At 30.4% G+C, this 27819-nt stretch overlaps 2 protein-coding genes across 15 annotated transcripts in view; one reads left to right on the forward strand and one right to left on the reverse strand.

The window, feature by feature from the left end:
* The window catches only part of LOC143056022 (segment polarity protein dishevelled homolog DVL-3-like), a 54566-nt gene extending 38765 nt beyond the window's left edge, over window positions 1-15801 (forward strand). For 2 of the 7 annotated variants that reach the window (XM_076229090.1, XM_076229097.1), the window contains 7 exons: window positions 1205-1428; window positions 1942-2073; window positions 2969-3136; window positions 3816-3833; window positions 5026-5331; window positions 8976-9239; window positions 10868-15801. In XM_076229090.1, the coding sequence (XP_076085205.1) occupies window positions 1205-1428; window positions 1942-2073; window positions 2969-3136; window positions 3816-3833; window positions 5026-5331; window positions 8976-9239; window positions 10868-11091 (1336 nt within the window). In that variant the 3' untranslated portion in view covers window positions 11092-15801. Of the gene's footprint in view, window positions 1-1204; window positions 1429-1941; window positions 2074-2968; window positions 3137-3815; window positions 3834-5025; window positions 5332-6905; window positions 7128-8975; window positions 9240-10867 lie in introns of all 7 variants that reach the window. The other 5 variants (XM_076229091.1, XM_076229094.1, XM_076229093.1 and 2 more) reach the window with 5 other exon arrangements.
* Window positions 15802-22360: 6559 nt separating this feature from the next.
* Window positions 22361-27819, reverse strand: part of LOC143056997 (uncharacterized) — a 59761-nt gene continuing 54302 nt past the window's right edge. For all 8 annotated transcript variants that reach the window (XM_076230220.1, XM_076230219.1, XM_076230222.1 and 5 more), the window contains one exon: window positions 22361-27782. In XM_076230220.1, coding sequence (XP_076086335.1) covers window positions 25992-27782 — 1791 coding nt within the window. In that variant the 3' untranslated portion in view covers window positions 22361-25991. The remainder of the gene's footprint in view (window positions 27783-27819) is intronic.

Genomic DNA, 27819 nt, shown 5'->3' on the forward strand with positions numbered 1-27819 from the left:
AGTTTACAAGGTCACTTCACTGTTCCACCATTGTTTGAAAACTTGTTAAGTTCGGATGTCTTCACTATATTCTTTGTTAACTAGATCCTTTTACAATTAGTTTTGTATATCTGAATGTTTTCCCACCATTTTCAGCTTTTTATCTGTTATTAGTTTGTATTTTGTTAGTTTAGTAGTATTATAGGATTAAACACATTTTTTCTAGAGGTTATTGATGTGTAAACTGGGGCGAATTACTCACAAACTGAATAAAAGTCCGAAGGACTTTTATGTTGAGTTTGTGAGTAAGAGCCCCGGTTTACACATCAATAACCTCTAGAAAAAATGTGTTTAATCCTTATAATTCTTCAGCCAAAAATTTTTTGGTTGATGGCTACTATATATATTTACCATCCAAAGCACAATGGCAAGTCGTAACTAAGGAGTACGCCGCCATCTTGACTTTCTAAAAACCATAAATGTCCGATAAATACAACGTAATCTTAAATGAAATAGCACCTACCTCAAAAACTTCATTTTAATTAAATTCTATCCGAATTTGAAGCGTACACGTAACGAAATAATCTTTCCCTTGGAAATTTCCATTCGTATGACGTCGTGTTTTGCCATGACGTAAATTCGCCAAATCCTTCATGAAATTTCGCGGAATTTTATTAAATTTAATTTTTGTACATTTTCGAAGCTTTAGTGCAATAAATTTTTTTCTTTTTTTGTTATGTATGCACTAGAATAGTCACAACTGTTATGCAATTGTTTTTTAATCTCAATTTGCTGAAAATCCCGGGATCACTGCAAGCTTGTGTATCGCGCATGAATAGATTACAAAAGTAGTTTCGGAAACATGGTTTATCGAAGTGTAAACTTAGAGAAAAATTCTAATTGACCAATCCAATTCAAGTATTTATAGATATGCAAATCATATAAGAATTATTGAAGTATAAACCTGACAGAATATTTATACTTGTGCCCTGAAATCTAAGTTAAAACGATAGTTTACTTAAAAAGCCTCTTTACCATGTGAGAAGTGTGGAATTTCTGTGATAAGAGTTTCCCCATGTTTTATTCTTAAACATTGAGTTTTTAAGAAACCATATATTATGATGAATTTGTTTTTTTGTATTCATAAAAGGTAAAAACATTTCAGATCTTTGATTTACAATAAAAAAAACTTGTATCATAATATTGATATTCATTTATTTTACAGTCCAATTACACTAGTCGTAGCCAAATGTTGGGATCCTAGTCCGAAAGGATATTTTACAGTCCCTCGACAAGAACCTGTGCGACCTATTGATCCATCTGCGTGGGTAGCACACACTACAGCAATGCAACAAAACTTCATGCATGGTATTGGTGGACCTAGTCCTTCAATTAGTAATATGACATCAACGAGTTCATCATTAACCAGTTCGTTACCTGACTCCGAACGTAAGTTTAATCTGTAACAATCATGTAACACAGTAACATTTAATGAACAAATAAAGTTCTCTGTTACTAAACATAAAACAAAAATGAGAAAGAAACAACTATAAAAAACACCAGTAATTGAACCATTGTTAAGAAAGACAAATGTAAAGCATTTCAATCAAGAAAAAATAATGGACTAATTCATGTACAAAATAATGAACGAAAAGACAAATATGATACACATCAACAAAAGGCAACCACTGAATTACAGGATCCTGACAGGCACACACATAATGGGGCAGGGTTACATATTTTAGTGTGGCCCAACACTCCTCCTAACCTGGGACAGTGCTGTAACAAACTATAAATATCAGTTGAATAGGGCTTAACTCATTGGATCGATACAAAGAAATACATCCAAAAATAAACCACAGAGTTGGCAGGGGACTTCACAACAACAACAAAAAAACTACAGACATGCCTAATAAAATATCAATAAAATAAAACATCTTTATAATTGAATTTCTTTTTCAGGATTTGATGATTTGAATTTAACCACTAACACAGATATGGCCACTGTTGTCAAGGCAATGGCACAACCAGATTCTGGTCTTGAAATTAGAGACCGAATGTGGCTAAAAATTACAATACCCAATGCTTTTATAGGTAAGAATAACACTGCAAGTAATGGATTGTAAGTTGTGTACAAAATATCAATTACCAAAAAAATTAATGATTTAAGATTGAAATTGAGAAGTTAATACACTGTTCATGCAGTAATACAGGCATAGAATTAGACAGAATAAGATTAAAATGAAATATTGAAATACAGAGATATAAGAAATCTATTTTGTTGTAAATATATTTGAATGAAATAGAAGTTCAATGTTATAAGTTAATAATAAAGCACCCTACCAAAATATCAAACACAAAACATATTTAGAAGTCAACTTACAGTGAACAGTAGACTATTTGATCATATGACAATTCTGCTCCACTGAAAATTTCATACTTTTAAATAAATATTTATAGAATGTATAATTATTATGTAAATTGTTTTCTTTTGAACTGTGATTGGATACCAATTTTAATAGATTTTGAGGGTATCAATGAATAACAAATTTAAATCAATTACAAACGAAAGTGAACCAACACCTGGTGAGTCTGTAGTACGGTAGAGTCCATAAAGTGGATACCTGGGGGTATGCAGGGTCGTTGTGATAAAAAACATAAAATGTAGAGAGTCTTAACAACACTTAAGGGACTGCTGCAGAACTTTATTGATCGACATGTTTCGGTGCCACCGCCATCAGGATAAAAACAATACATAAAATCATGCTGAAGTACAAAATCAGGTTGTTAACAAATTTAAATGTTCTACATAGTATAATTATTAATTCAAGTATGCAGATCTAGACTTTGGCAAAAGCATGACATATATTTTTCATTAAAATACAATTGTTCGTTAATCCACTGAAATTGGTAAGTACCTGCGAAAAATAAATGAATCCACTGTATATAGATTTTTGGTGTGTAATGCAACAAACCTTCTTTGTTTCAGGATCTGATTTAGTTGATTGGTTATTTACTCATCTAGAAGGCTTTACTGATCGAAGGGATGCTAGAAAATATGCATGTAATTTATTAAAAGCTGGATATATTCGACATACTGTGAACAAAATAACATTTTCTGAACAGTGCTACTATGTATTTGGTGATATTTATGGAAGTAAGTATATATGTACAATTTAGTGTGTGTGTATAGGTGTGTTGTGTGCGTAGCTCACAATGTCATTGTGTGTACATACAGGATTATCTTTCTGTTTCATTAGTAAACTCTCTGCAATTCAAGTAGTTGTATTTTATAGGAATTGGGATAACAGCTCCCATATCTGTTGTGAAGGACAAAGATGAATAAGTTTATCAATTGCAAGAAAACTTGATGAACAGTTTAAATACTTGTTGCTGCACATAGCAAAAACATGTTTGTTAGATTAAGAATAGTTCAAACTTGTAATTGATAAACAAAACAAAAAAGCTATATGTTATAAAGTTAGGAATATTATATATTTGAAAATAAAGGAATATATATAGCAGAAGGATCATATTCATAGTTGTAAATTCTTTTCTCCCTTTATAAATCTTCAATGTAATGGCAAATTCTGTTTGCATTGCTTGGCTATTTTCTGATAATGTCAGTGATGTTTGATGACCAAAGTTGATCATTTGAAAAAAAATTGATATGTGATCTAATTTTTTTGCTGTGCATGACTTGGGATTGATATTTTACTTATCCCTTTTATCAGTCTATTTTGTATTTCATTATCATTTTCATAGACACTTGCATGAATCATTATTCACTTGACCTTGAACTCACTTTGACCTTTCATCTTGTTTTGCCTTTTTAGATGGGCCACTGTATCCAGGTCAGTATCTTCACTCATATAAAGGACCTTTCCTATCATAACTCACTCATGCATGACAATCACTAATCAAAACTGTTATATAATATTTCTATAAATAACATGATTTTTAGGTATAGATCTGTTTAGTTGTTATGGGTACTATTCATACAGAATTTATATTGTGAATTTAAAAAAAAAATGTGATTTCTATTTTAGTTTAGTTTAGGAAAGAAGAAAATTAAAGTCTAAGAAGTTATATACCCCTCTTTGTACACTTTAAAAGCTTCAGATTTTTACATGCAAATTTGGAATAATTTACTAAATTTCTCTCTTCCATGTTCCCTTTCCTTTCCCGACAGTTAACATATTTACTAGCGAAGTCCTTTTCTAAGGAAATGGTAGGCCTCACAACGTTATAAATTGTAATGAAATACCCATAACAGCTCAGATATAGTGCTACTTTTAAAATTCAATTCAAAAACAATGTTCACAGGTACATCATAACATACTACATGTAGATTACAATTTCTATATTCAACTTCATTATTTTGATATATAAGCATAGTAGAGTAAGCTAGTATAATTGCTTGATATTTAGATACAATAATATGTATGTGTATTGGAAGTAACAGAACAGGTATATCTACAAAGATTCAAAGTTCATTAATTTTCTACAAAGATATTTGCAGTGTTTTGTGCCAACAACAACCAAAACAATTGCACCTAGAGACCAACAAGACTCTTTAAAAAAGACCTTTCAGTTTAAAAACTTATGTCTTTCACATACAAAAAAAGATGGATAGTTTGACAAGCAGAATGTGTACATTCATATATGAAAATACAATTAACAGAATTTAAAACAGAAGGGCTTTTATTAGACAAATTATCTGTTTAAGTTTGGAACAGAATAAAAGATTTTAAGATTGAGAATGAAAATGGGGAATATGTCAAAGAGACAACAACCTGACAAAGAACAGATAACAGCCGAAGGGGTCTTCAATGCAGCGTGAAAATACCAATCTAATGCATTAATCAAACATAATAACTAACGGACATTATCCTGATTAAATACAGCCATCAATGCTTTACTGTGATATAGGACTTATTTTAGGATATTTAATTTGAAAACATGTTCAAATTAAATACTGAAATGTATACCCTCCATCTTGTGTACAAACATTTTTAAAAAATACCTATGTTTTGTGTTTTTCAGATTTATCTGCACTAAGTTTAGAAGATGTTGATTCTGTGTCTGAAGCTGATCGTGATACGTTAGCTCCATTACCACCGCCAGCCTGGAACAATCAATACCCTTATACTAACAATACTTATATACCACAAAACATTAGTTATATACCCCCGTACAGTTATACTAGTACAGACTCACAAAGTTATATCGGTTCTTTTGTTGATGGTATGGATAAAAATTCTACTGTCGGTGCTGGTGGTGTGATCGGAGTATCGAGTATTGGTAACGGAGGAGGCAATAACAGTGGTGGCAGTGTACACAGCGCATCAGGTTAGTGGCATGTGGCATGGTTATCAAGCTTTATATTGTCAAATATTCCTTGCTTTGTTCTGTGATATTGTTATTTAAGCTAGAAATTGCTGCAAACTTAATCAAGACCATAAAATAGGATAATAGTGAGAAAACAAATCTATTTGTTATAATTTATTTTAAAAAGCCGTATGAAACTTAAGAGTTGAATGCAGAATATGGAATCAAGAAATGACACATTAATTTTTCAAAAGAAAAACTACAAGCACAACACAGATGCTTACTATGCAACTTGCTAGAGTGTGAAAAAATGCATTCAAAACAAATGTGTATTGCTATTAAAAATTTTGCATCACAACTAGACACACCTGCTTATTGGAAACTAATTCAAAATATAGGTCACAGTAATTTAATATAGCTAACATTTCATGCTATGGTAACACCACTCAAAGTGTTTCACATTCTAAATAGTATCTAATTCTAAGTAGTCACATAACATAGTCCAGTAGTACACAAAAACTTAACTTATTATTATTCCTTGTGTAAGTACTGACTATTCTCTAGTAGAAAGGGGTTAGGGAATTTAAAAAAAAAATGGTGTGGACTATTACCATGATTACCACAAAAATATTTTTATTGTCTGAAAAAAATGTAGCATGATAAAATTGAATATTTGAAGCAACAATTCTTAAAAGTAGGCAAAGAAATATACAGCTGTATTATGTTCTAGCATGCAGTTGCCAGATTGTATATAAATTGATATTGTACTAAATTTATTGTTATGAGAATGTCCATTGCATGATTTCTGTTTATGTATGTAGTATGACCTCCCCCACTTTGCTTTCAATGAGCTTTTAATCATTCCCTGTTGATATGCATACCTTTTTTTCGTAGTCTAATTGGAATTTATTTTTTTATCTTAAATCCATCTCCACTTAAGGTGGTACCCAACACTTTCACTAAAATTAATTTGGCTCGTTTAATTTTCATAAAATTTTGAGGAAGTATTTACTTTGACCCTTTGACAAAAATATATAAAAATTTCAAAAAATTTGAACCAAGCATTTTATTAGAAAAATTACACACTGGTTATATAGCAGTTTGACAAACACTAATTTTGATCATTGAGAAGCTTATTATTCCCTTAAAACACAACGTCATTAAAACGTTTAGGTGATTTTACAGAGTTATCTCCCTGTAGTGTTATGTACCACCTTAAATGTTTTTTGGACGATCTAATCATGAAGCCCGAATCAGAGAAGAAAACCTATCAATTTGTCAAGGATAATATTCACATTAAATATTCATTAAATATTTGGTATATTTTTGAATTGAATTATATAATGAAAAAATAAAAGTTGAAAACTACATTCTTTCTCATTTATATTAATTATCAACATGAGATTGGCCTATATTGTTGATTTTTTTTAAAGTCCAAAATAGGAAATACATGTATTAAGTGCTTAAAAATGACTCAATACATCAATTATTTAAATATTTTGGTGATTGAAAAAAGTATTAAGGGTAAAGTCCTCAGTGACAAAGGGTCATGCTACAAATCATTCATGGTCCTAAATTTTGACCTTTGTTTACAGTTAACCAAAAAGACTGCACATGTATAGTCAGTACTTACAATCATTTGAAAAAGCTTTGGGAAAATAAAGACAAGCAGCTTTATCAGAACGCCACACATCATTTAGACTCAAAGGACCGGGCATGTTCTCGGAATCATTTAGACCCAAAGAGCCGGGCAGGTTCTCGGAATCATTTACACCCACAGGACCGTGCATGTTCTCGGAATTCACTACATAGTTCTGGTTTGTAGTCCTTTCAGTTATTTTGAAAATCCGCCATATCTGAAACATATTTTACGAGAGGCAAATTCAGTATTAATGTAGAACCAAAATTTACTGCTAAAGACATCTCAGATGGCTTTTCACAGCAACAAAATATATTTAAAGTAAAAGAAACGTTATAAGAGATATAGTTCATTACTGGGTAATAGGAAGGAAATTGTTTAAGATGATATGGGCATCTTTACAAATTTACTAAACAGGAATCTTGAGTTCCAAAATATTTTAGGAACATTTTTCTTGTTAGAACATCACCCATGTCAGAATTACAGAAATAATATAGAGTCTAGCTTGGCTATTACAAATATTATTGCTGTATACTGCTCGGAATTTAGTTTGAGTTTCTTATTGGTATAGGGGAAATTTGGAAGTTTCAGATATGGCCGAAAAAATCCTGCTTTTACCACCTATTTTATTTATTTGCATGCTCTTTATTTCTTCCACACTTCTACATTTTATGTGATATTTTATTTCACTTAATTTTAATGATATTAAAATACACAGATTTGACACTTGTGTGATATACAAGTTATCTTTTCATTTAAAATAAGTTGAGATGCTCATTGTTACATTAAGCTAGTAAGAAGTTTAATAAACTTAAATCTATCTGAACTGATATAAAAAGAAAGTATGTGCTACTTCCCAAAACTCCTGACATAAAATCTTTTTAAGCCTCATTCAAGAAAGGATGTGTGAAGAATGACTAAAAAATGTTTCAAGATGAGGTTAAACAGCTTGTTTGAATGGACCTAATTAAAGTCTTTTACTCTCTTTTTGTTTTAATAAGTAATATATAAATCTAAACACTTGCAAGAAAGTTAATGGGGTAATGTAAACATTAGTGGTCGGCCCAGATAAAATAGCCAGGTGATCATTATAAACAGATAAGCTCATGTTGTTGCATTTCAGCTTAGAAAACTTATGTTGAACAATGTTTCATGTGTGTGAAATAAACCAATATAGTGATGTATTCAGACATTGTTAAAACTAACTTGATGTAGATTTAGCACTTGCTTCATATGCTTTTCCAACTATTTGTTCTTTATTGCTAAGAGAAAACCCTGTTTTATTTCTGTTTTTTTAGTTGTGTTTTTTTTACAGGATTATTTTATTTCAATACAATTTGGATTACTTCCCTTTGAATAGTATTTATTAAAAAAAGAAAGAAAAAGAAAAAAGTCATGAAATTATTGTAAATTCTTTCTATTTTATTGTAATTATTTTGGTCATTGAAACCTTTAATACAATCATTACATTGCACTTACAGATATCCTTAAAAAAATAAGATAGGACTGAACATGGATTTGTTTAAAAAAAAAAACCAATTTATATTTTGCCTGTTTGGTTGGAAAAGCTTCTGCTATATTCTTTATAAGTATATTGTTTCTGTATATAAATGCCAGCTTTGCTCATATATTGTCATCAAACATCATTGCATGAGAATACTTATCCCCAGATGTGTGGCTTTCTGAGGCAGTCTGGACTTTTAACCTCTTGGAAACAAAATTGATGCATTATTTATTCCTGCAATTTATCTTTTTTTTACCTACCTACTCCAATCATTAAAATCCAGGTTTAAACTATTCTTTTTCAATCAGCCAATCATTAAAACAATTGATTGATCAAAATATTTTTACTTTATATTATATTAGATGGACCTTTCTTTTTGCTCTACATATCTTATGTACATTTTATACTTACAGTAAAATTGTGCATGCTGTTTTTTCAGATTTATTAAATCATATACATAAGATTCTTTTTTCCTCCTTGTTTGTGAGAAGGGTAAATGACAATTTTATCTAATTTTATCAGTTCATAATGCCTGTTGTTTGCCAATGAAATTCCAACCAGCTGCGCAGAAACTTCTAGCCAAAACCTTCTGTATAGACAAGGAACCCAACAACAATGTCCGTGGCAAAAAAACGCCACAGGCACAACCAAGTTCCAAAGACCAATCAAAAGATAGCAAAGATGCCAAAACGAAGGATGATGTTCCTAGCAACAATAATGAACCAGAAGCTGTTGCTAAGGAACCAGTGAACAAGGATGAAAAAGAGGCTGACTCTGGGAAGCCAGGTTAGGCGTTCCACATCAGCATGGTGTGTCGGTGCTTATAGACTCCTTGGCATGGTTTTACACCAATCCAGAGCTAGAGAACCAGAGCTTATCTTTCTGCAGTCATCAGTCATAGAATTAGAGCTTTCTTTATACAGCTTCTGCTCAATAATTGAAGCTTTTGCTGTTTCCTGATCAGCATGCATCGCTGGCTTGTTTAATGGAGATTACAATTTTCTGATGCTTTTTTGCTGATTTTTATGGCTTTTCATGTATTTTTCCAAACATGGTAAACAAACAAATGAATACATCACTATTACTGGTTGATTATATATTTCTAATTATAGTCCTGATGCAACAACAGGGAAGTGGATTATGTAAATTAATAATCATATAATTTTTATGTATCTTATATTCCAATCACCTTCATAATCATTACATTAGTATGACTTTATACTTAAAATTATAATCAGTTGCATGTAAGCAGTGTAAAGTTTGCCTGCAAAGATTAAAATTGTCAATGTTATCAGCATTTTAAATCTCAATCGTATTTAGTTCAGATTACTAAAATGTATAATTACAATAAAAATGTGGATGGTGTACGCAAAAACAAATAAACTATTATGTAAATATAAAACATTGAGTTTCTTAAATCCTTTTGCACTTACCATTGGAAGTTGGTTTTTTTTAAATGCGGTTAATTTTTTGAAAACTTTTCAAATTATATTGTGTGAATTTTGGATTTTCTTGTCCATCCTTCCTATATGAAATTATGAGCATTTTAGATCCTTGGTGACTGAAAATCATGATGGACAGGGTATTGTGAAAGAATTATATATTTATAAACCAGAAATTGACAGTGAATACTTCTCATCACTTCATTGTGGCAAACCAAATTATCAAACTTAGTAAGGGGAGTAACTCTGATTTAAAGTGTACTAAACCTAACATTCATAAATTACCCCAGGAAAGCTATTCCATGAAATGATTGCATATATGAAAATAAGTAAAAGTGAGAGAGAGAGAAAACCTCTGTAAATAGAAAATAGAACTTATAATTTGCACATATTTTGTTGTAGTTTGTATCTGAGCATGTAGTGCTAGTCATTACATTGAAATAGTGGCATTTAACTAATTGTCATATATCAATATAACTGCATTTTATCTAAATGCATGTTCCTACTATTGAGTTCTATAGATTTAGTATTCTGAAGATATTATGTAAATATATTGTTATGATAGAAATAAGAATTAGGCTATTCCAGAAATAAATGTATTGGAGGGTATTGCATGGTATTGCATTCTGTTCTGGTTTTATTTTTTCGTTTGTTGGTTAAGATGTTGGAATTTGGAGATAATTTTTGTTTAATCCCCATTTACATTTGATCATCAGATGCTTGATGTCTCTCAATACATACATTTCTGGAATAGACACACTGTAACTATTAAAACTTGAGATGGCAAAGTCAGTATTTCTTACAGTTATCAGTAGTAATAAAATAAACTTCTTGACTAACTGTTAAATACACATTCATTTGATAAGGGCGCATTGAAGAAAATGGTTAGTTTAAGGTATTTATTCATGCTTCTTCAAAGAAACAGAATTTTAATCATTTAATCATGTTTTTTCTCTATATATTCTTCAATAGGAAGCAGTGCCTCTGGAAGTAGCAGTCGCAAAGAAAAGTCACAGAAAAGGTCTCCTGCCAACAGCGGAAGCGATTCTGAAACAGCAAGTATAGTGAGCGCCAGACAGCCTGGTGGTCCACCACATAGCAATCTTGTTAACTTACCACCTGATGTTAGTGGCAGTAGACAGTCTTTCAGAATGGCTATGGGAAATCCATGTGAGTTCTTTGTGGATGTCATGTGACCGTATATCTCACGTCACATGTCTGTCATGTGACTTTATATTTATCAATGTATTTGCATGTTTTTATAATTGTAGAAAGGATCATCGAAAGATCAAAATTTTGTATACATATTATTTTTAACAAAATTCTTAGAAGTTTTACTTGTATAGGAAAGAATTTTAATTGGAACTAGCAGATATTCTGCTTGTATTGTATGTTTATATTTTTCTCTGAATATTGTCTTTTAAATACCCCAACCTTCTGATAGAATGTCTTCATCCATTTCAAATATCTATTTAAGGATTATCCTTTAAGTGGTCTTTACTAGTTTCTCATATCTAAAGTATTCAAAATTTACTGTAAGTTGCAAAGCTTTCAACTATTTTTAAGGGTAAAGCCTTATTTTTTTTCAGTATTAGGCAGTTTTGTTTTATTTTCTATGTATAGTATAAAAGTACCTTTGAAATGGTTCTTGTTTGGAACAATATGTTTTCGATACTTTTCTAAATGGACAAAATTAAAAGCATGCTATTAATATTTCTAAAACTCATTTGAAATTCAAATTCAAAATTGAAGTTTTGGGCCTTTGTTTCCTTGAAAATAGACTTCTTACTATAGCAACTTGCCTATGAAAAAGACTGCTTTCCTTTACTACATCTGGGTTATTATGGTTGAGATATATTCTAGAAATAAAAAGAAACTGGTCTATATTTCCTTCTGAAATAAGAAATATTTACTTCTATAACTTCTCAATTCTCCAAAAACAACAAGACAAATTGGAATGGTAGATAAAAAAAAAAGCTACTATTGTCCATGAAATGTGTGGCTTACCTGAAAACAAAATTTATTTATGAATTATATAAAGGTGTTGATTTTATTGAATAGGTCACTATAGTCTGTTTCATTTCACTGTAGGCGATTCAGTCATCGACTCATGACCCTTCATCGAACAGCTTCCTGGGTAACTGGAGTGTGTGATGGTGGTGACCTACAGAACATCTAATTATTATATCTCTTGTCCTGTAACTGTTTTTAACCTTCACGTGTAATACATAGTTCTTCAGTATATGGCTCCTTTTCTCCCTTTTTATACTCTGAGATTAGTTTTTCACTCTTTTATTTTGATATTCAAATTTCAGTTTTGCATGTTGTTTGTCACCGAATTTGGATTTATTTTAATTTATTGGTCATACCATTTTTTTCCCTTCAAAAAAGATCTGATACATGTGAGCTTGTGTTGTCATTGATGTTCTGTACTTTTACAAGCATGTGATTGGTTGATTCAAATTTTTAAAAATTGGTGCTTTATTTTAATTGGTCGAATCTTATCATTTTCATTGTTTGAAATTTTTATGATTTTTATGATTTCATTATACCAGCATTTTACTTTATTTATAAGTGGTTGTTTTATTTGTCAATTATTTTTTTCAAAATCATTTTTTACTGCCTGTTGTCACTTTTTAAAGTTGTAAATTTATTTTGTTTCGTTCTCTTTCATTTTTAAGAATTATTTAATAAACATGACTTTTGTATAACCAACTTGCAATGCAATTCTGTTTTTGTATCAAGCTTTAAGCAGTCGTTGTAATATTTATCAGATGTTATCAGCCTGAAAATTCACTTTGTGTAGTTTAACCATGCAAACCTTCTCATAGGCAGATCAATAAAGGGTACTCTAAATCATGTTGTTACCTCCCTTTAATTTAAAATTATAAAATTGTTTTTTGAATACAACTAATAGAAAAAAAGAAACAAAGTGAAGATGAGACTGATATACAATTTTTATTAAATTTTTCCTCTGTAAGATCCTAATAAAGGAATTTAAAATCAGCATCATTGAAGCATGATAGAATTGTTCACCTCAGTTTTGAAAAACTAAATTATGAAATCAGATTTGGAGATTTTTAAACATATAGGAATGTAGATTATTGGAGTATGGCATTAATGGAAAGGGAATATTATGTGATAACAGTCTTTCTATTATTGACCTTGTAAATAAATTAGAAATCGGTTATTACAAATTGTTTCCCATAAGAGGGGTATACATTTTCATTAACAACGAAGAATTAGTGGAAAGAACAAATTTGTCAGTGTGTAATGGGTGTCATTAAAAAATATTTCCAGTATTTTTCAATTACTGTTTATATTTTGTTTAGCTGAAAACTTTTGATATAGATAGTTATTTTTTTTTATTATGAATGGTAAAAATGTCTATAACACTTTCAATAAATAGTGCTTTGCATGAACAGAAGCCCATTTTTGTCCAGTTCAGAACCAGTCTACAAAGAGAAACAAATTGTTTTAAAAGTAATAACAGAATCAGATTTGTGATTGCCAAATAGACTATTATTTACCCCATTGTACACTTATTGATATGCCAAAAAAGAAGGTTTGCCTTATTGAAAGTGCAGAGTGTCGATTTTTATAAGTTTTTGTATAAGAATTCTACTCTAAGAGTGGTTTGTAAGAGGTGATGTAGTTGAATGATTTCATAGATAGCATATTTCATATTCATTTATATCCATTTTATAGATAGAAATATTAAAAATATTTTTAGTTTACAGAAATTTTGAACAATTAAAAAATATTAGAATTCCATTTAGTCTATTTTAGATTTAACATTCTTTAATATAACCTCAGCAACAATAATTTCCAAGTTTCTTTATTTAGGTGAGAATTAACTTTTTTTATAGTACTTTTTGTATCTTACAGATCTTTCTATGCATATACTTCCTTTGTAAGGAGCACCTCCAACAATGGAGTTTGTAACACTCTTACATTTATATTTAACCACTTTTAGTACATTTTTGATTGATAGACTGATTTATTTATTGTTTGGGTAGAAATTATTGAATTGATTAAGAATTTTTACATGAAATTTGTTATTACATTTCTTACATTGATAAAGTGTTTGATTTGTTCTCTTTTTGAACATTCTTGAATATTTGTCTCTTGATATTAAGCAAACAACAGTTAGTAAATTTATTTCTAGCACAAACTAAAATGTTTTGCTATTCTTTATATTTACTATGCCATCCAAGGGTATCATATCGGTTTGAAAATGTAAATTTATTTTTATCACAAAATTTTTAATAGCATTATTTTGTTAACTTTCAATTTATATTTTCAACTAGACTAAGTATTAGTTGGAAGCATCAAATTTCAAAAGAGACATTAAACTTGGAAAAAATAATTCCAAAAATAATTACTAACATACAAAATATTTCATATTAAACCACTTAAAGGTGCCAAATGCAAAAAAAATAATTTGATAAATATTTATGTTTTTGTAACTGTCATATAAATATCATTTATTCATTAGTTTTAAAGTTGTACAAGAAAATTTTCAGTTTCTCATAATCAGCAATAGTTAACTTATTGTTTCAGAATATAATGCATTATATGTATTTTTATCAAAAGTGTACACCAAAATGTAATGATTTTAATCAGAATTTATATGTGTGTAAATTTTTTATATCATAACAAACTTGAGACACCAAGAAATCTCTTTTTATGTGAATTTTATGAATCTATACATGATATATTTTGATACTTTTACTGTCGAACACAATTTTCTAAGTAGTTGACTTACCTGTATGATATTGCAGATAATCTATGTAAGACTGTCTTTCTGAACAAAATTATTTTACATGAAAAACTTACGGATTAGGGACTTTCCATTTTGAATTTTCCTGTGTATTTTTGTGATTTTTCTTTTCATATATCACCCAAATAATCTTTTAAGTTTATACCATAAAAAATAATAAAAAAAATAATCATTAAACATTTCCAAAAACGTCACACTTGTCAAAGAAAGATTTTAAAATTATGAGTTCTTTTGAATAATTGGTGCTGTTTGCAATGAATTTCAAGGTAATAAGATTATGAGAAACTGAAACATGAGCCTGTCAGTGAGTGTTTAAATTAAATGTGCATTGTTCGTAGGAAATTGAAATTGTGTGTTTTTGCATTGAATGATTGGAAAGAATGTAACATGAATGTGCATTTGGTATAATCTGGGTCCTATAGATGTTTTATAGCCTGTTTCAAGATTGTATAACCATTATAGTCTGTTCCATTATAACAAGGCTGTGTAATTTTGTATATTTCTTTTGGACAAGGTTATCCTCAGATAATAAATATTTTATAGTTCTAAATGTACATATTTTTTTCTGATATTTTTTGTAGTATGTTAAGTTATATTTTACCTCTCTCCATAGATTCTCAAAACAATCTCTATTTCTTTTTTATTGTTTCAAATGCTTTCAGTACTTAACTTTGTACCAAACAACTCTTTTTGGAAGTAGGGATTTAAATATTATCATAGTTTCTTAAAATTGATAGAAAATTTCAAGAAATGTGGAAATTGTGTGTTTTCTATGCTTTAAGTAACAGCAATGAATGTCTAAAATTTTCTTTACTGCCCCACATGTCATTGGCATACAAGGGCAGTAATTAAGTAAGTATTGAATGTCTATTTTATTTTTTAAATGAACAAAGTCTAGAATCTAGATTTTTATAATTGAACTAAGGTTGTTGTATAAGGATGACACTCTAGTGCAATGTTACGTAGTGTTATATAATTTGTGTTCTACAGAGGATTACCTTGTCTTACACCCCTTACAAATATCAAATTGTATGTTTGGCCTTTTGCTATTTTGTACAGAGAATTTAGATGATTGTGTACATGAATGACCTAGATGGTCAAATAAATTGCCCAAGTAAAGTCACTTTGTCTTTATTATATTTATGCCATGGCTATGATTGTTGAGGACATTTAATATGTTTTCCTTTCTATGCAACAGTCTGTCCCCTATCAGGATCAATTTGGTTAAAGTATTTTATTATGAAGTTTTGATGAGTTGCAATTTATTACACTTAATTATTTGTGTTTTTTGTCCACACTGAGGTCATAAACTTCCAATCCAGCTTATAGCAGGTATGCTTGACTCCATCTCAATTGACTAGGATTTCAGTGGTCCTACCACATGTCTGTCTCACTCCTCCGATGAAAAGTAACTGCCACAGAATAGCACAATAGTGATGAGAGATGTGTTAAACACAGGGTATAAAAATGGTGTTGACCCTTATTTCTTGGTCAACTGAACATTGAAACATAGTGAGAGCAAGGTGTCTTAATATTCTTATCAGTATATCAAATTCTTAATGAGTGTATTCAGAGAATTGAACATTGCTTGAGTAATTATACATTTTACATGTAGTCCTTGAAAGCTTGGTTAAATTTCATTGCCAGCTCCCAAACCCCATTAAAAAGCCTAAATGAAAATATAGAAATTAAATGACAAAACCAAAAAAGTACAAAAAAAACACTTGTGATTCACTTTTGGTGAATGAAAGGGATTTCATATTTTCCAGTATTACTACCCTAGTATAAAGATACTCAATACAGACATAAGAAGATGTGATTTGATTGCCAATAAGACAATTATCCACCAAAGATCGACCAAAGACTAGGATGTAGACCCTAGGTTACTGTTTAGCCTTCAACAATGAGCAAAACCCATTCCATATAAGGTAAATTCATATTGTTCTTACCTTTTGATATGGCTTTTAATATGAAGTGATGTGTGACCTTTTGCTCTGTGTTGAATAGCTCATTAAATTTCCTTGCTTAGAGTTGATCATGGTTTATTTGTGCATGCAATAACATAATTTTGCCTTGCCCTCATCAAGTATGGCAGAATATGAGAAAAAGAAATCACCTGTACTCAAACTTTGTACTAATTGAATTGTTTGTTAAAAGCCTGTATTTTAGAAAATAGAAGGCCTGAATACTACATGTTAGAGGTGACTTTTGTGAAAAAGTTTCATTTTGTCTTGTGATTTGTCTCATCAGTTGGCAACCGTCAGTTTTTCAAAAATTTCTCTGAAAATTCCAAGGACAGATTTACACCAAATTTGGCTACTATTATTATTTGGATATCTAGTTTAAATCATATGACTGATAACCATCCAACCAACACTGGCTTCTAACATGGATGACATAGATATACGATTATGTGGTATGAGTGCCATTGTAGACAAATCTCCATCCAAGTCACAATCTGTAAAAAGTAAACAGTTATAGGTCAAAATACAGTCTTCAATAAAGAGCCTATGCTCACAACAAACAGCAAGCTATAAAGGGCCCAAAAATGACTAGTGTAAAAACCAGATGCTCTGTAGGGTGCAGCTTTATACAACTGCAGAGGTCGAACCCTGAACAGTTGGGGCAAGTATGGACACATTTAAGCTTGATACAGCTCTGAATTTGAATTGTGATTATTATGGTCCAATATCCAAAATTTTAATACATGGTTAGATTCAGCATATCAGAACCCCAAGAATTCAATTTTTGATGAAATCAAATAATGTTCTACTTTAGACCTCAATGTGGACCAATTTGATAACCGGGCCCAAATATTAAAAATCTAAATACATGGTTGGATTCAGCATATTGAAGAATATATTCAATTTTTTGTTGAAATTAAACAAAGTTAAATTTTGGACCCCGATTTGGACCAACTTGAAAACTGGGCCCATAATCAAAAATCTAAGTACATGTTTAGATTCAGCATATCAAAGAACCCCATTATTCAATTTTTGTTAAAATCAAACTAAGTTTAATTTTGGACCCTTTGGACCTTAATGTAGACCAATTTGAAAACAGGACCAAAAATTAAGAATCTAAATACACGGTTAGATTTGGCATATCAAAGAACCCCAATAATTCATTTTTTGATGAAATCAAACAAAGTTTAATTTTGGACGCTTTTGGTCCCTAATTCCTAAACTGTTCGGACCAAAACTTATTTTACTTACTTTACTTATTCTAAAGTTATAGTGCGAAAACCAAATGTCTTCGGATGACGACGACGCCAACAGCATACCAATATATGACCAAAAAATTTTCAATTTTTGCAGTCGTATAAAAACAATTAAACAGGAAAACATACAGGCTAATCTATATTGATAAACTGTATCACAGAGATATGTCTTGCCTTCTGTATTTTGATAATGCAAAAATGTTGAAATTAAAATAGCAATACTTTAACATCCTACATAAGTTCTGCAAATATTCGAAGTCAATGAACCATGACTGAGGTACATGGCTAAACAATCTCCATGTAAATAAGATGTGCCAATGCTGATACAACTGCATTCCAAATACCATTGATTTATTATAAGTTGTTCCCTTAAACACATTAACTTATAAACTGTGTAAAATTTTCAAAGTCCACGAACCATGAAGAGGGGCTGGGGCTATATAATCCCCATGGAAACGATACTTGCAAATGGCAATAAATTAGCATACCAAATATCATTCCCTTAACATAAGCAGTTCATCTTAAACTAATCTAATCACAAACTAATACATGTAAACTGAGCATAAGTTTCAAAGTCGATAGAGAGGGCAGGGCCAAATATTTTCCATGGAAAAGAGATGAGCTAATGCTTATTCAACTAAATACCAAATAACATTGGCCTACCACTAATGGTACCCCATAAACTGACCCAATCACAAACTAATACATGTAAAATAAGCAATCGACCATATCTGAGGGAGCAGGGCCAAATAATCTCCATGGAAATAAGATGTCCCAATGCTCATACAACTGCATACCAAATATGATTGACCTACCACTTGTGTTTCACCATAAACTGACCCAATCACAAACTAATATTGTTCATGATGCCGCCACCACCTGAAACAGCATACCTTGCTTTTTGACTAAACCAAGGTGAGACAAAAACCAGAAACACTTATGCACCACATCAACAAACTACAACCACTGAACAACAGGTGTAAAAAACAGGGGGTTTAAATGTTTTAACAGGAGCCAACCTTCACCCTAACCTGAAATACTGTAGCTACAATAAAATGGTCAAAATATAAAAATATGCAATGCTATAAATACGTTCATCTGATAGATTTGATGTAAGGCATACATGTACATAAGACCTTCACCTTATTGGTCAATTTTAAGTCTGTTTCTCAGATACTATCAGCAATTGGTCAACTTTATTTGGTGTATGGAATGATTGTAATGTAAGGTGAACATGTTTATTTGAAAGGTTTCATCTCAACTTGACCTAATTTTCATTGTTCATTTAGCAATGATTAGTTCTTGTAACTCGGTCCTTTTCCCTAATACTATAACCAATAAGTCATCGATATTTGGTGTACGCTATGTTATAAATATTGTATGGTGTACATGTCTGTAAGGCAATGTTCTTCTGACTAGCTCATTGTTAGAAATTGCTGATAATGTAAAGTATATTGTGATGCCTGTAGTAAAACTTCTACTAAAGACTTTCAACACAAGCCAACTAGTTCTATGAATTAGATTATATATATATCAACTATATTTTGTTGTATGGAATGACGTAAGGTTTATATGTCCATTAGAATGTCCATTAGATCTTGACCTTATTTCCATGGTTCATTGGTGGATGTTAAGTTTTTTTCTCAGATACTATTCATTTCGAGGCCTTTAATAGCAGATTATGCTATATGGGCTTTTATGGCTCATTGTTGAAGGCCATACAGTGACCTTCAATTTTTATTTACTTTATATACTTATTACCACAAAACCCTGATTAAGTACAAATTTGGGTAGTGTCACTTTTATCGTCCTTCAGTTATGTCCCTTTATAACTTTATATGATATGTAAGCGAGGGCATCATCTGTGTCATGGGACAAATTCCCCATTAACTTTGAGAAGACTTGTACTACATGAAGTGTTTTAAGACATGCATTTATCTCATAGTCATTTCTTGAGGTTGTTGTGTTTAACAGTTTCATTTGAGTACTTCTATATGTTGCGAAGCAATCTCCAAGACAACTAGGTCATTGCTGGATGGATAAGCCTTTTTTGCTAGCAGGGTCATTCCAGCCAACTATGCCATATTAACCTCTGTGTAATAAAAAAAAAACCACCATTTGTACTGATTTATTGATTGTCAATTTGAACAACAATCAACACACATAATACGGCAATAGGCCAGAGACAACTTAAAGCATCACATTCAAAATCTTTGGTAAACATAATGAATATTCATAATCACTAATAAATGTAAATTATCAAAGTCATGAATATTCATAAACACTAAATATGACTGTACATATTATTTCTGTGTAAAATATCTATCCTATATAATTAATATGTAATTTAAAATATATATTTGCAGAACTCCTGCATCAAGCATTTGAATATTTTTTTTATCAACTGGTCATCTTTGTTTAAATTAATGAGATCTGCATGTAAGAAAACTCTCAATAGATAAAGAAGTTGAATTATTCATATTTTTGGGAAATTTTCCATTTCTTGTTTTCCCAACAGGTAAATTTTTCGACCCTATGAAATCACAAAAAACTTGCCTTGAAAATGTAAAGCAAATGCCTATTTCAGAATGATACATTGTATAATTGCAATAAGTCTACAAGAGTTACAATACATAGGCTTTGTATGTGCAATTTTGAGCACATTGAGATTCAAAAATAACCTTCAATGGCACTGTATATCAATCAGGTTAAAAACTTTTAATTTGTAAGAATGGGTTTCTTTTGGGAACAATTAAAGAAAACAAGATTTTGTTAGCTTTGCAGATCTGACCAGTTGATAAAAAAAAAAATACAAAATTATGGTAAAACAAATTCTGCTGTAAAACATATAGTGAAACCTGTCTCAACTGAACCATTAACAGGAAATGTTTTGCAATGTTTGCAGAAACCTAAAAAAAAATCTGTTGCAACAAAGTACAAGAAAGGTTTCACTATATGACATGAATTATAATCTATTATCTATTCTACTAAATGGCACACCAATAAACACCGACAGGGAAATCTGATTAAAATCTATGACGATTGGATAAAAGTTAAAATTCAAAAACACAATTTTTTACCAATTAAAGCTTATTAAAAAAGATCTCTGGTTTTTGTCTTAGCTGCTTGAAAGTAATGCTAAACACTGTAATGTGAAACAAATAACTGGAGGGAACTCCAATTTGTGAGACTTTTTATGTTGATGATAAAAATATCAACTTATGTTTACAGAATGTCTGATAAACTTAAAAGTATTGTTCTACAGCCTAAACAACATTAAAAACCAATAACAATGTATAAAGTTATAAAGACATTCTGTCCTTCTGTGCTACAAATCTCATTTTTACAAAAATAACCTTTAAATTCAAAATAGGACCAGGAATACTCCTGGAGGTTTCACTTTAAAAATCCAATAATTTCAATAAAATCTAATCCTGAAATTGTCAGGGTTTTACCATGATTTTCCACATCAAAATTTTAAGAAGGAAAGAACTGAATGTTTTTATGAAGAAGTTGCTGTTACATAAAATAATACATTAACTTACAGTGACTTGACTGTTAGTGTTGCTATTCACCAATTGCAACTCATTCAAAATTTTGACCCAATTGCAATTTCTTTTATTAAATCAAATTGTTCAACTGGTCAGAAATTTGAACAAACTGTTCAGCCAAAATGTGAAAGTGCAAAGTGATAAAATAAATCATACTTACAATCCTATAAGTCTGTAACTCCACTGTATTGATGTATTTCCTAAATCAGTCTATCAATCTGTATAGTTATATTATTGCCATTACCATACTAAAGGTGAACTGTTTTATTTTGAATTGCTATAAAAATGTCAAAACTAAGCTTTTATAGAGTTTTTCTTTCGAAAAGTATTCTATATTTATAAGAATCACACACTATGTGAATAAAAACATTTCATATTCAGTAAAAAATTTGAAATTGCAATATGTTTGTAGGAAGGGGAGATAATCGCTTTTTGGTTTCAAAAAGTCTTTATTCAAAAGAATAGTATTTTAGGTTATCTCCCCAAGTAGGCATATTGTTATTTCATACATATTTTACTGAATATGAAATGTTTTTATTCACATAATGTGTGATACTTATAAATATAGAATACTTTTCGAAAGAAAAACTCTATAAAAGCTTAGTTTTGACATTTTTATAGCAATTCAAAATAAAACAGTTCACCTTTAGTATGGTAATGGCTGTAATATAACTATACAGATTGATAGACTGATTTAGGAATTACATCAATACAGTGGAGTTACAGACTTATAGGATTGTAAGTATGATTTATTTTATCACTTTGCACTTTCACATTTTGGCTGAACAGTTTGTTCAAATATTTGACCAGTTGAACAATTTGATTTAATAAAAGAAATTGCAATTGGGTCAAAATTTTGAATGAGTTGCAATTGGTGAATAGCAACACTAACAGTCAAGTCACTGTAACAAAACAACTATAAGGTATACTCTAATTAATAGGAACATCATGTTTTGTTTTCTTATTGAAGAGGGTTGTCACGTGCATTGAACAACATAAATAAAAGGAGGATCCTGTGAAAATATCAAACAAGTCAGGTTTTTTGGATGAAACATGGTGAATAATAAAAATGAAAAAAATGCAACATAATTTTTTTTTACCTAAATGTAATTTGTAAACATGTTGCACAAAAATAATACTTTACAAAGATCCAAAAATATCTCACTTGTACCAAATTCTGGATTTCATCAGGAATTTCATTGAATTTAAGGAATTTATGGAATAAATCTAGATAAAGAATTTACATCTTACTGGGAGATAACTCTTATCAAATTTAAAAATAAGAAGATCAGACAACTCTCGACCAGAGACAAAATGACACAGTAGTGTAAAACAACTAAAGGTTAATCTTTATATCTACATGTATATGGAAGATGAATCTTTTGAATGTTTATTTACATCTGAATTGATGATAAATATTGTTGGATGTTTTTTTCAAATCTATATGGGAAATAACTCTTAGTGATTGTTTAACTACATCAATAAGGGAGATAAGTCTTATTAAATGTTTATTTACACCAATAAGGGAGATAACTCTTGATGATGTGTATTTACATTTATATGGGAGATGCATTTTTTGAATGTGTATTTACAATTATATCAGAAATAAATCTTTTGAATGTGTATTTACATCTATGCGGGAGATACATAAATCATTTTGAATACCTATCTACACCAATATGGGTGATAATCCTTACTTGATATTATTACTATCAAGTTGGTTACAAAGACATTTATTTTCTCTCAAAAAAACAAAACATGATGTTCATAATTTTAAAATCTAACACAATACTTTAACAAAATAATGCTGTAATTTAATTACATAATTAATACAAACTAACTCACTATTTAAAATCTGTGTCTTTAAAATGTGAAAATTATAAAGATATTGCAGAATTTTTTTTAAAATACTATTTTAAATTTTATACTTTTACATATAACTTGGTAAATGTTCCTACTTGGTACGTGTTCTATACAATCATAGATGAATAACTGTACAAATTTTTTTGATCTAAATTTGTTCAATGCAAAACTGAAATGAATAAATTGTCAAATAAAATGTGTACAACATGCGGTAAAATGAACAATTTTCCAAAATCTAAGTGTAGGTTACAATTATCAGTCTTCAGATACTAAAACACTTCACAAGTAAAAAATCTGTACCATATGTAGGAAAATGTTTTGTTTTTTTATATATATATATGTTTTCCATATGCTACAAAGTAAAAAGAAATCATCGAATTTCACAAAATAGATGCCTCACTTAAATAATTGATGACAGCATGATATGACCAGAACATGTCGACATGGTTACATTAGACAAATGTATACAAATATTTACTTTGGTGAAGGTATCAAATATTAAACAACCATAATGGTACACAATCAGAATTGTTTATGCCATTTTCTTCAATCTTCAATTTTAATCTTGCTGGAATATAAATGATCAACAGAACTTGCCTCCCTTATGATTTAGTTTGTGTATAATTTCTAAATTGAATTTAATTACCATTAATTTGCATGTACTTTAAATAGAGATGGCCTATAAAATACATTATTACACAACCAAACTGACACAACATAATATTGCCTTGTTTGTTTTTTACTTGAATTTCATTGAGTTTTTTAAATTTAGTTTGAATATTTTCACATTTTATTCATATGATATTTTCATTCTTGTTTTTGTATCAATCTTGATAGAAATTGTTGAAAAGATTTACATATAATTATTTGTTAAACTGGATTTGGTGCCATGTAGTGTATAATAATAAAAAAATCAAAATCAAAAGACTAACTGCATTTCTTCAAGAGATCACTTTCCATTTTTTTGTGAACAACAATTTAAAGCTAATGCCAGCAAACTGATAATATTGAACCAATAAAATGATTACAAACTACAACTTACAATTGACACAACAACAAAAATGATTGTCAAGGCAATATATAATACAAGGATTTCTATATATATTTGTCAAAGTATTTTATATATTCGTTCTACCACATGATTTCATTTTTACAGAAAAGTAATTCAATGTAAAATGTAAAATTGTTACAAACCAATTACAAACAAGAGTTTGTAAAAGTAAGTTAGAATGGCATTAAACTTAAATCTTTGGGTACATAGAAAGTGTTAAAGTGTGTCTGTGTCCATATTTCTATATCAAATTCGCCAGACATTACACATGTAGGCATATAAAAGATGAATGTATGGTGAAGTTGGATTAACTTAATTGATAAAAAATACAGTGATATCTTTATGTGCACTAAAATCATTATCCTTAAAAGAGCACAATGCTAATTATTGTTACAGGGAAACCTGCTTTACTCAACCCTGAATCAACCATAGATATCTCAAGTGTTGTATACTGGAGGATGAAATGATTCTTAAAAGAGCAAAATGCTAATTACTATTACAGTGAAACCTGCTTAACTCAACCCTGCGTAAACCATAACCTTTCTAAACTAAACTCAGTATAATGATAAGAATACTCAATGCATGAATGTTTTTTTTTTTTAAATATAATGTACAAGGACCAAACTGAATCCTGTCTGCTAAAATCCAATGTTTTATTCTTGAAGGAATTCTCTTTAGAAGGATTTAAAAACTGTAATATGTACAAGTGACAAATTTCTATCAGTTCTTTCTTAAATCTTAACAAATTTTAAACAAATTACAATAAAAATCACTGAATAAAATCTATATAATTAACAATAATGACATAAATGTCCTATATTTTGACCTGTTAACATGGCACACATTTTTATGACCAAGTCTTGGGAACAGGTCCTTTGGTACAACAGACGAAACAGTGAATTCTTACATTTTTGTGTTTGTTTATGTTCTGGTAAACATCAGAAAATGTGTCATCATAAAAAACTATGAAATTTATGATTTTTAGAAAATAAAGAATGATAAATTTACTGGCCAATAATTTACATGAAATATGATTATCGTAATATTCAGAAGTTATTTAAATTAAATCTTTGGATTTAGTTAATATCTGTGTCTTTAAAACTTTAAGTTTTGGTAAATGTTAAGATCTGAATCTTTGTTAGTGTTAATACTTCACAATCTTTCTCAGATAGTAGAAAATTATAAGCAATATCAAATTTGGATAAACCTAGAACAAACTGAAATTTCTAATTTAAGCTTGTACACAAAATTGCAATCTCAGTAGCTATAATTAAAATAATGCTAAATCTAACTAAAGGAAAAGTTTAAAAAGCATACAGCTAGAATAAATAGTAACCTTAAAAACTGTCTCAGAGACTAACAAATACAATCAAAATGAGAAAGAAGTTAAAAAAGAAGCATAAAAAATATTCCTAAATCTTATTTGGTCTGGTAAAATTTACAGAATATAAAACAGTATCATTCTTAATTGTGTGCCTAGGATAAAATTGCAAGAACTAAAAGACTGCAAAATACAAGAATTCACTGTTAACAACAAAATAACAATATAAATAAAATTTCAGTAACCCACTACATGTAATGTGTATACTATATGCACCATAGAAAAATCATAAGTCTAAACATCATTGTTATGTCTTTGGTTTCAACATATTCTGTAAAACTGGACAACTCTTTGGATCCCTGCCCGCCTGAGAATCTACGGACACATTAGCACTAAAAATCAGGTTCCCATTTGTTAAAGGGACAGAACTATTTACTGTGTTAGCACCATGACCCATCATAGGTGTACTATTTCCATTTGTAAGTTTCGGAATTTTCAAACCAACTGGACTTCCACTTTCATCATCACTTGGACGTTTATTTGTCTGTGTCTCAGTTTGACCGTCTGGTTTACCTTTATGAGTCATTGACAATAATTGTGACTCGTTTCTCACAACCCATTTATTATTTCCTACCGAAATAATTTCAACTTCATTTTCACTAAAAATCAACATGTTTTTCTCATATAAAACTTTCTGAGGAGTAGATTTCTCCGAATTTTCTTCTGTAACAGATAGTGAGCCTTTATCTGACAAAGCAGGACTCTTAAGTATTTCTCTTCTGCTCTCTTTGATAGGAGCAGATGAGAGATCAAGTGGAGAGGTTCCACTTCTGTCTGACAAAGCTGGACTTGGAATTGACAACTGTGCTGGAGATTGTGGACAGTGCCACGAATGTGATTTTACACTATTACCAGATTGTGGACGTGGTGTTGGTGCAGGTCCAGTTCCGAGACCTCTATCAGGCAGTGTATAATCATACATGGTGGGTGTTCCAGCATATTTATCATATGTCACAGCGGCAGGGGGCGCTGGTACTACATTGCTACGAGAGACTGCCTTCTTCTCAACAGATTTTGTTCTGTTTGTGGTTGGAGACATGCTTCCAGAAGAACTACTATCACGACTTCTGTGACGACTTTTATTTCTGGCATTGGATCCTACAGATTGTGGAGATGTTTGTGGATGTTTTTCCATTGAATGACTGCTACTTAATGCTGGTGAAATTTGAGGTGAATTTTCCTTCGATGATGATTCAAACTGATATGGTGCAATGTTAATTGTAACTGGTACTGTACTTCCGATCTTGTCTGATGCCACTGTGTACGTCTGTGGTGAAGAAATAATGGATAATCCTTCACTGCTAAACTTTCTTTGTATTATGGGAGAAAAATCTTTAGAAACAATAGGAGATAAAGAATTTGAAACTGTTCCAGGATTTTTTGTGATATTGCTCACTGCATCATTAATTTCTGGATCTATTTCTATAATTGTCTCTGAACTTTGACCTTGAGCAGCCTCATTCTGATACTGTAACTGCTGAGCTGCAATGTCATCCTCTTTCATAATGGCTGCCGTTTGTGTAGTGATTAAGTGTGAAATGACAGAATGTAGATTGTGTCTATTAAGGTCAGATTTAGGTGAACTGCTGCATTTCATTCCTTCTACTGCTAGCTCTCCTATATCAACTGTTTGACTTGTTCCTACGCCAGGTTGTAAGTGTCCGTTATTTTCACTGACAAATTTCTGTCTGCTGAGATCCTCTACTGTGAAAACATGCTGTGCATTCTCGTTTGTTTTAATGGCATCATTTCCGATTCCTTGTATAACTATGCTGCTGGGTGACTGTTTAGGTGAGGTTCTCATCAATGTTGGTGACACCTGTGACGTCTGCTGATGAGCAATGGGAGGAGAGTACTGCTGGCGAATCATGTTGACGGTAGGTACCAGGACACCTTGTGTTGTATCCAAGGAAACCTGTACGGGAATGATTGTACCTTCTGTTGTAGGAGTCATATTATTTCCTGTCAAATTAGGGATGCTGATCATGTACCTTTGTATACGTTCTGTGTCTAAAGGGAGATCATCCATATCAGTTGTCTAAAACAAAACAGAACAATAAGGTCAATTTAAAATT

Source organism: Mytilus galloprovincialis, chromosome 13, assembly GCF_965363235.1.
Source record: "Mytilus galloprovincialis chromosome 13, xbMytGall1.hap1.1, whole genome shotgun sequence".
Classification (NCBI taxonomy): Eukaryota; Metazoa; Mollusca; class Bivalvia; order Mytilida; family Mytilidae; genus Mytilus; species Mytilus galloprovincialis.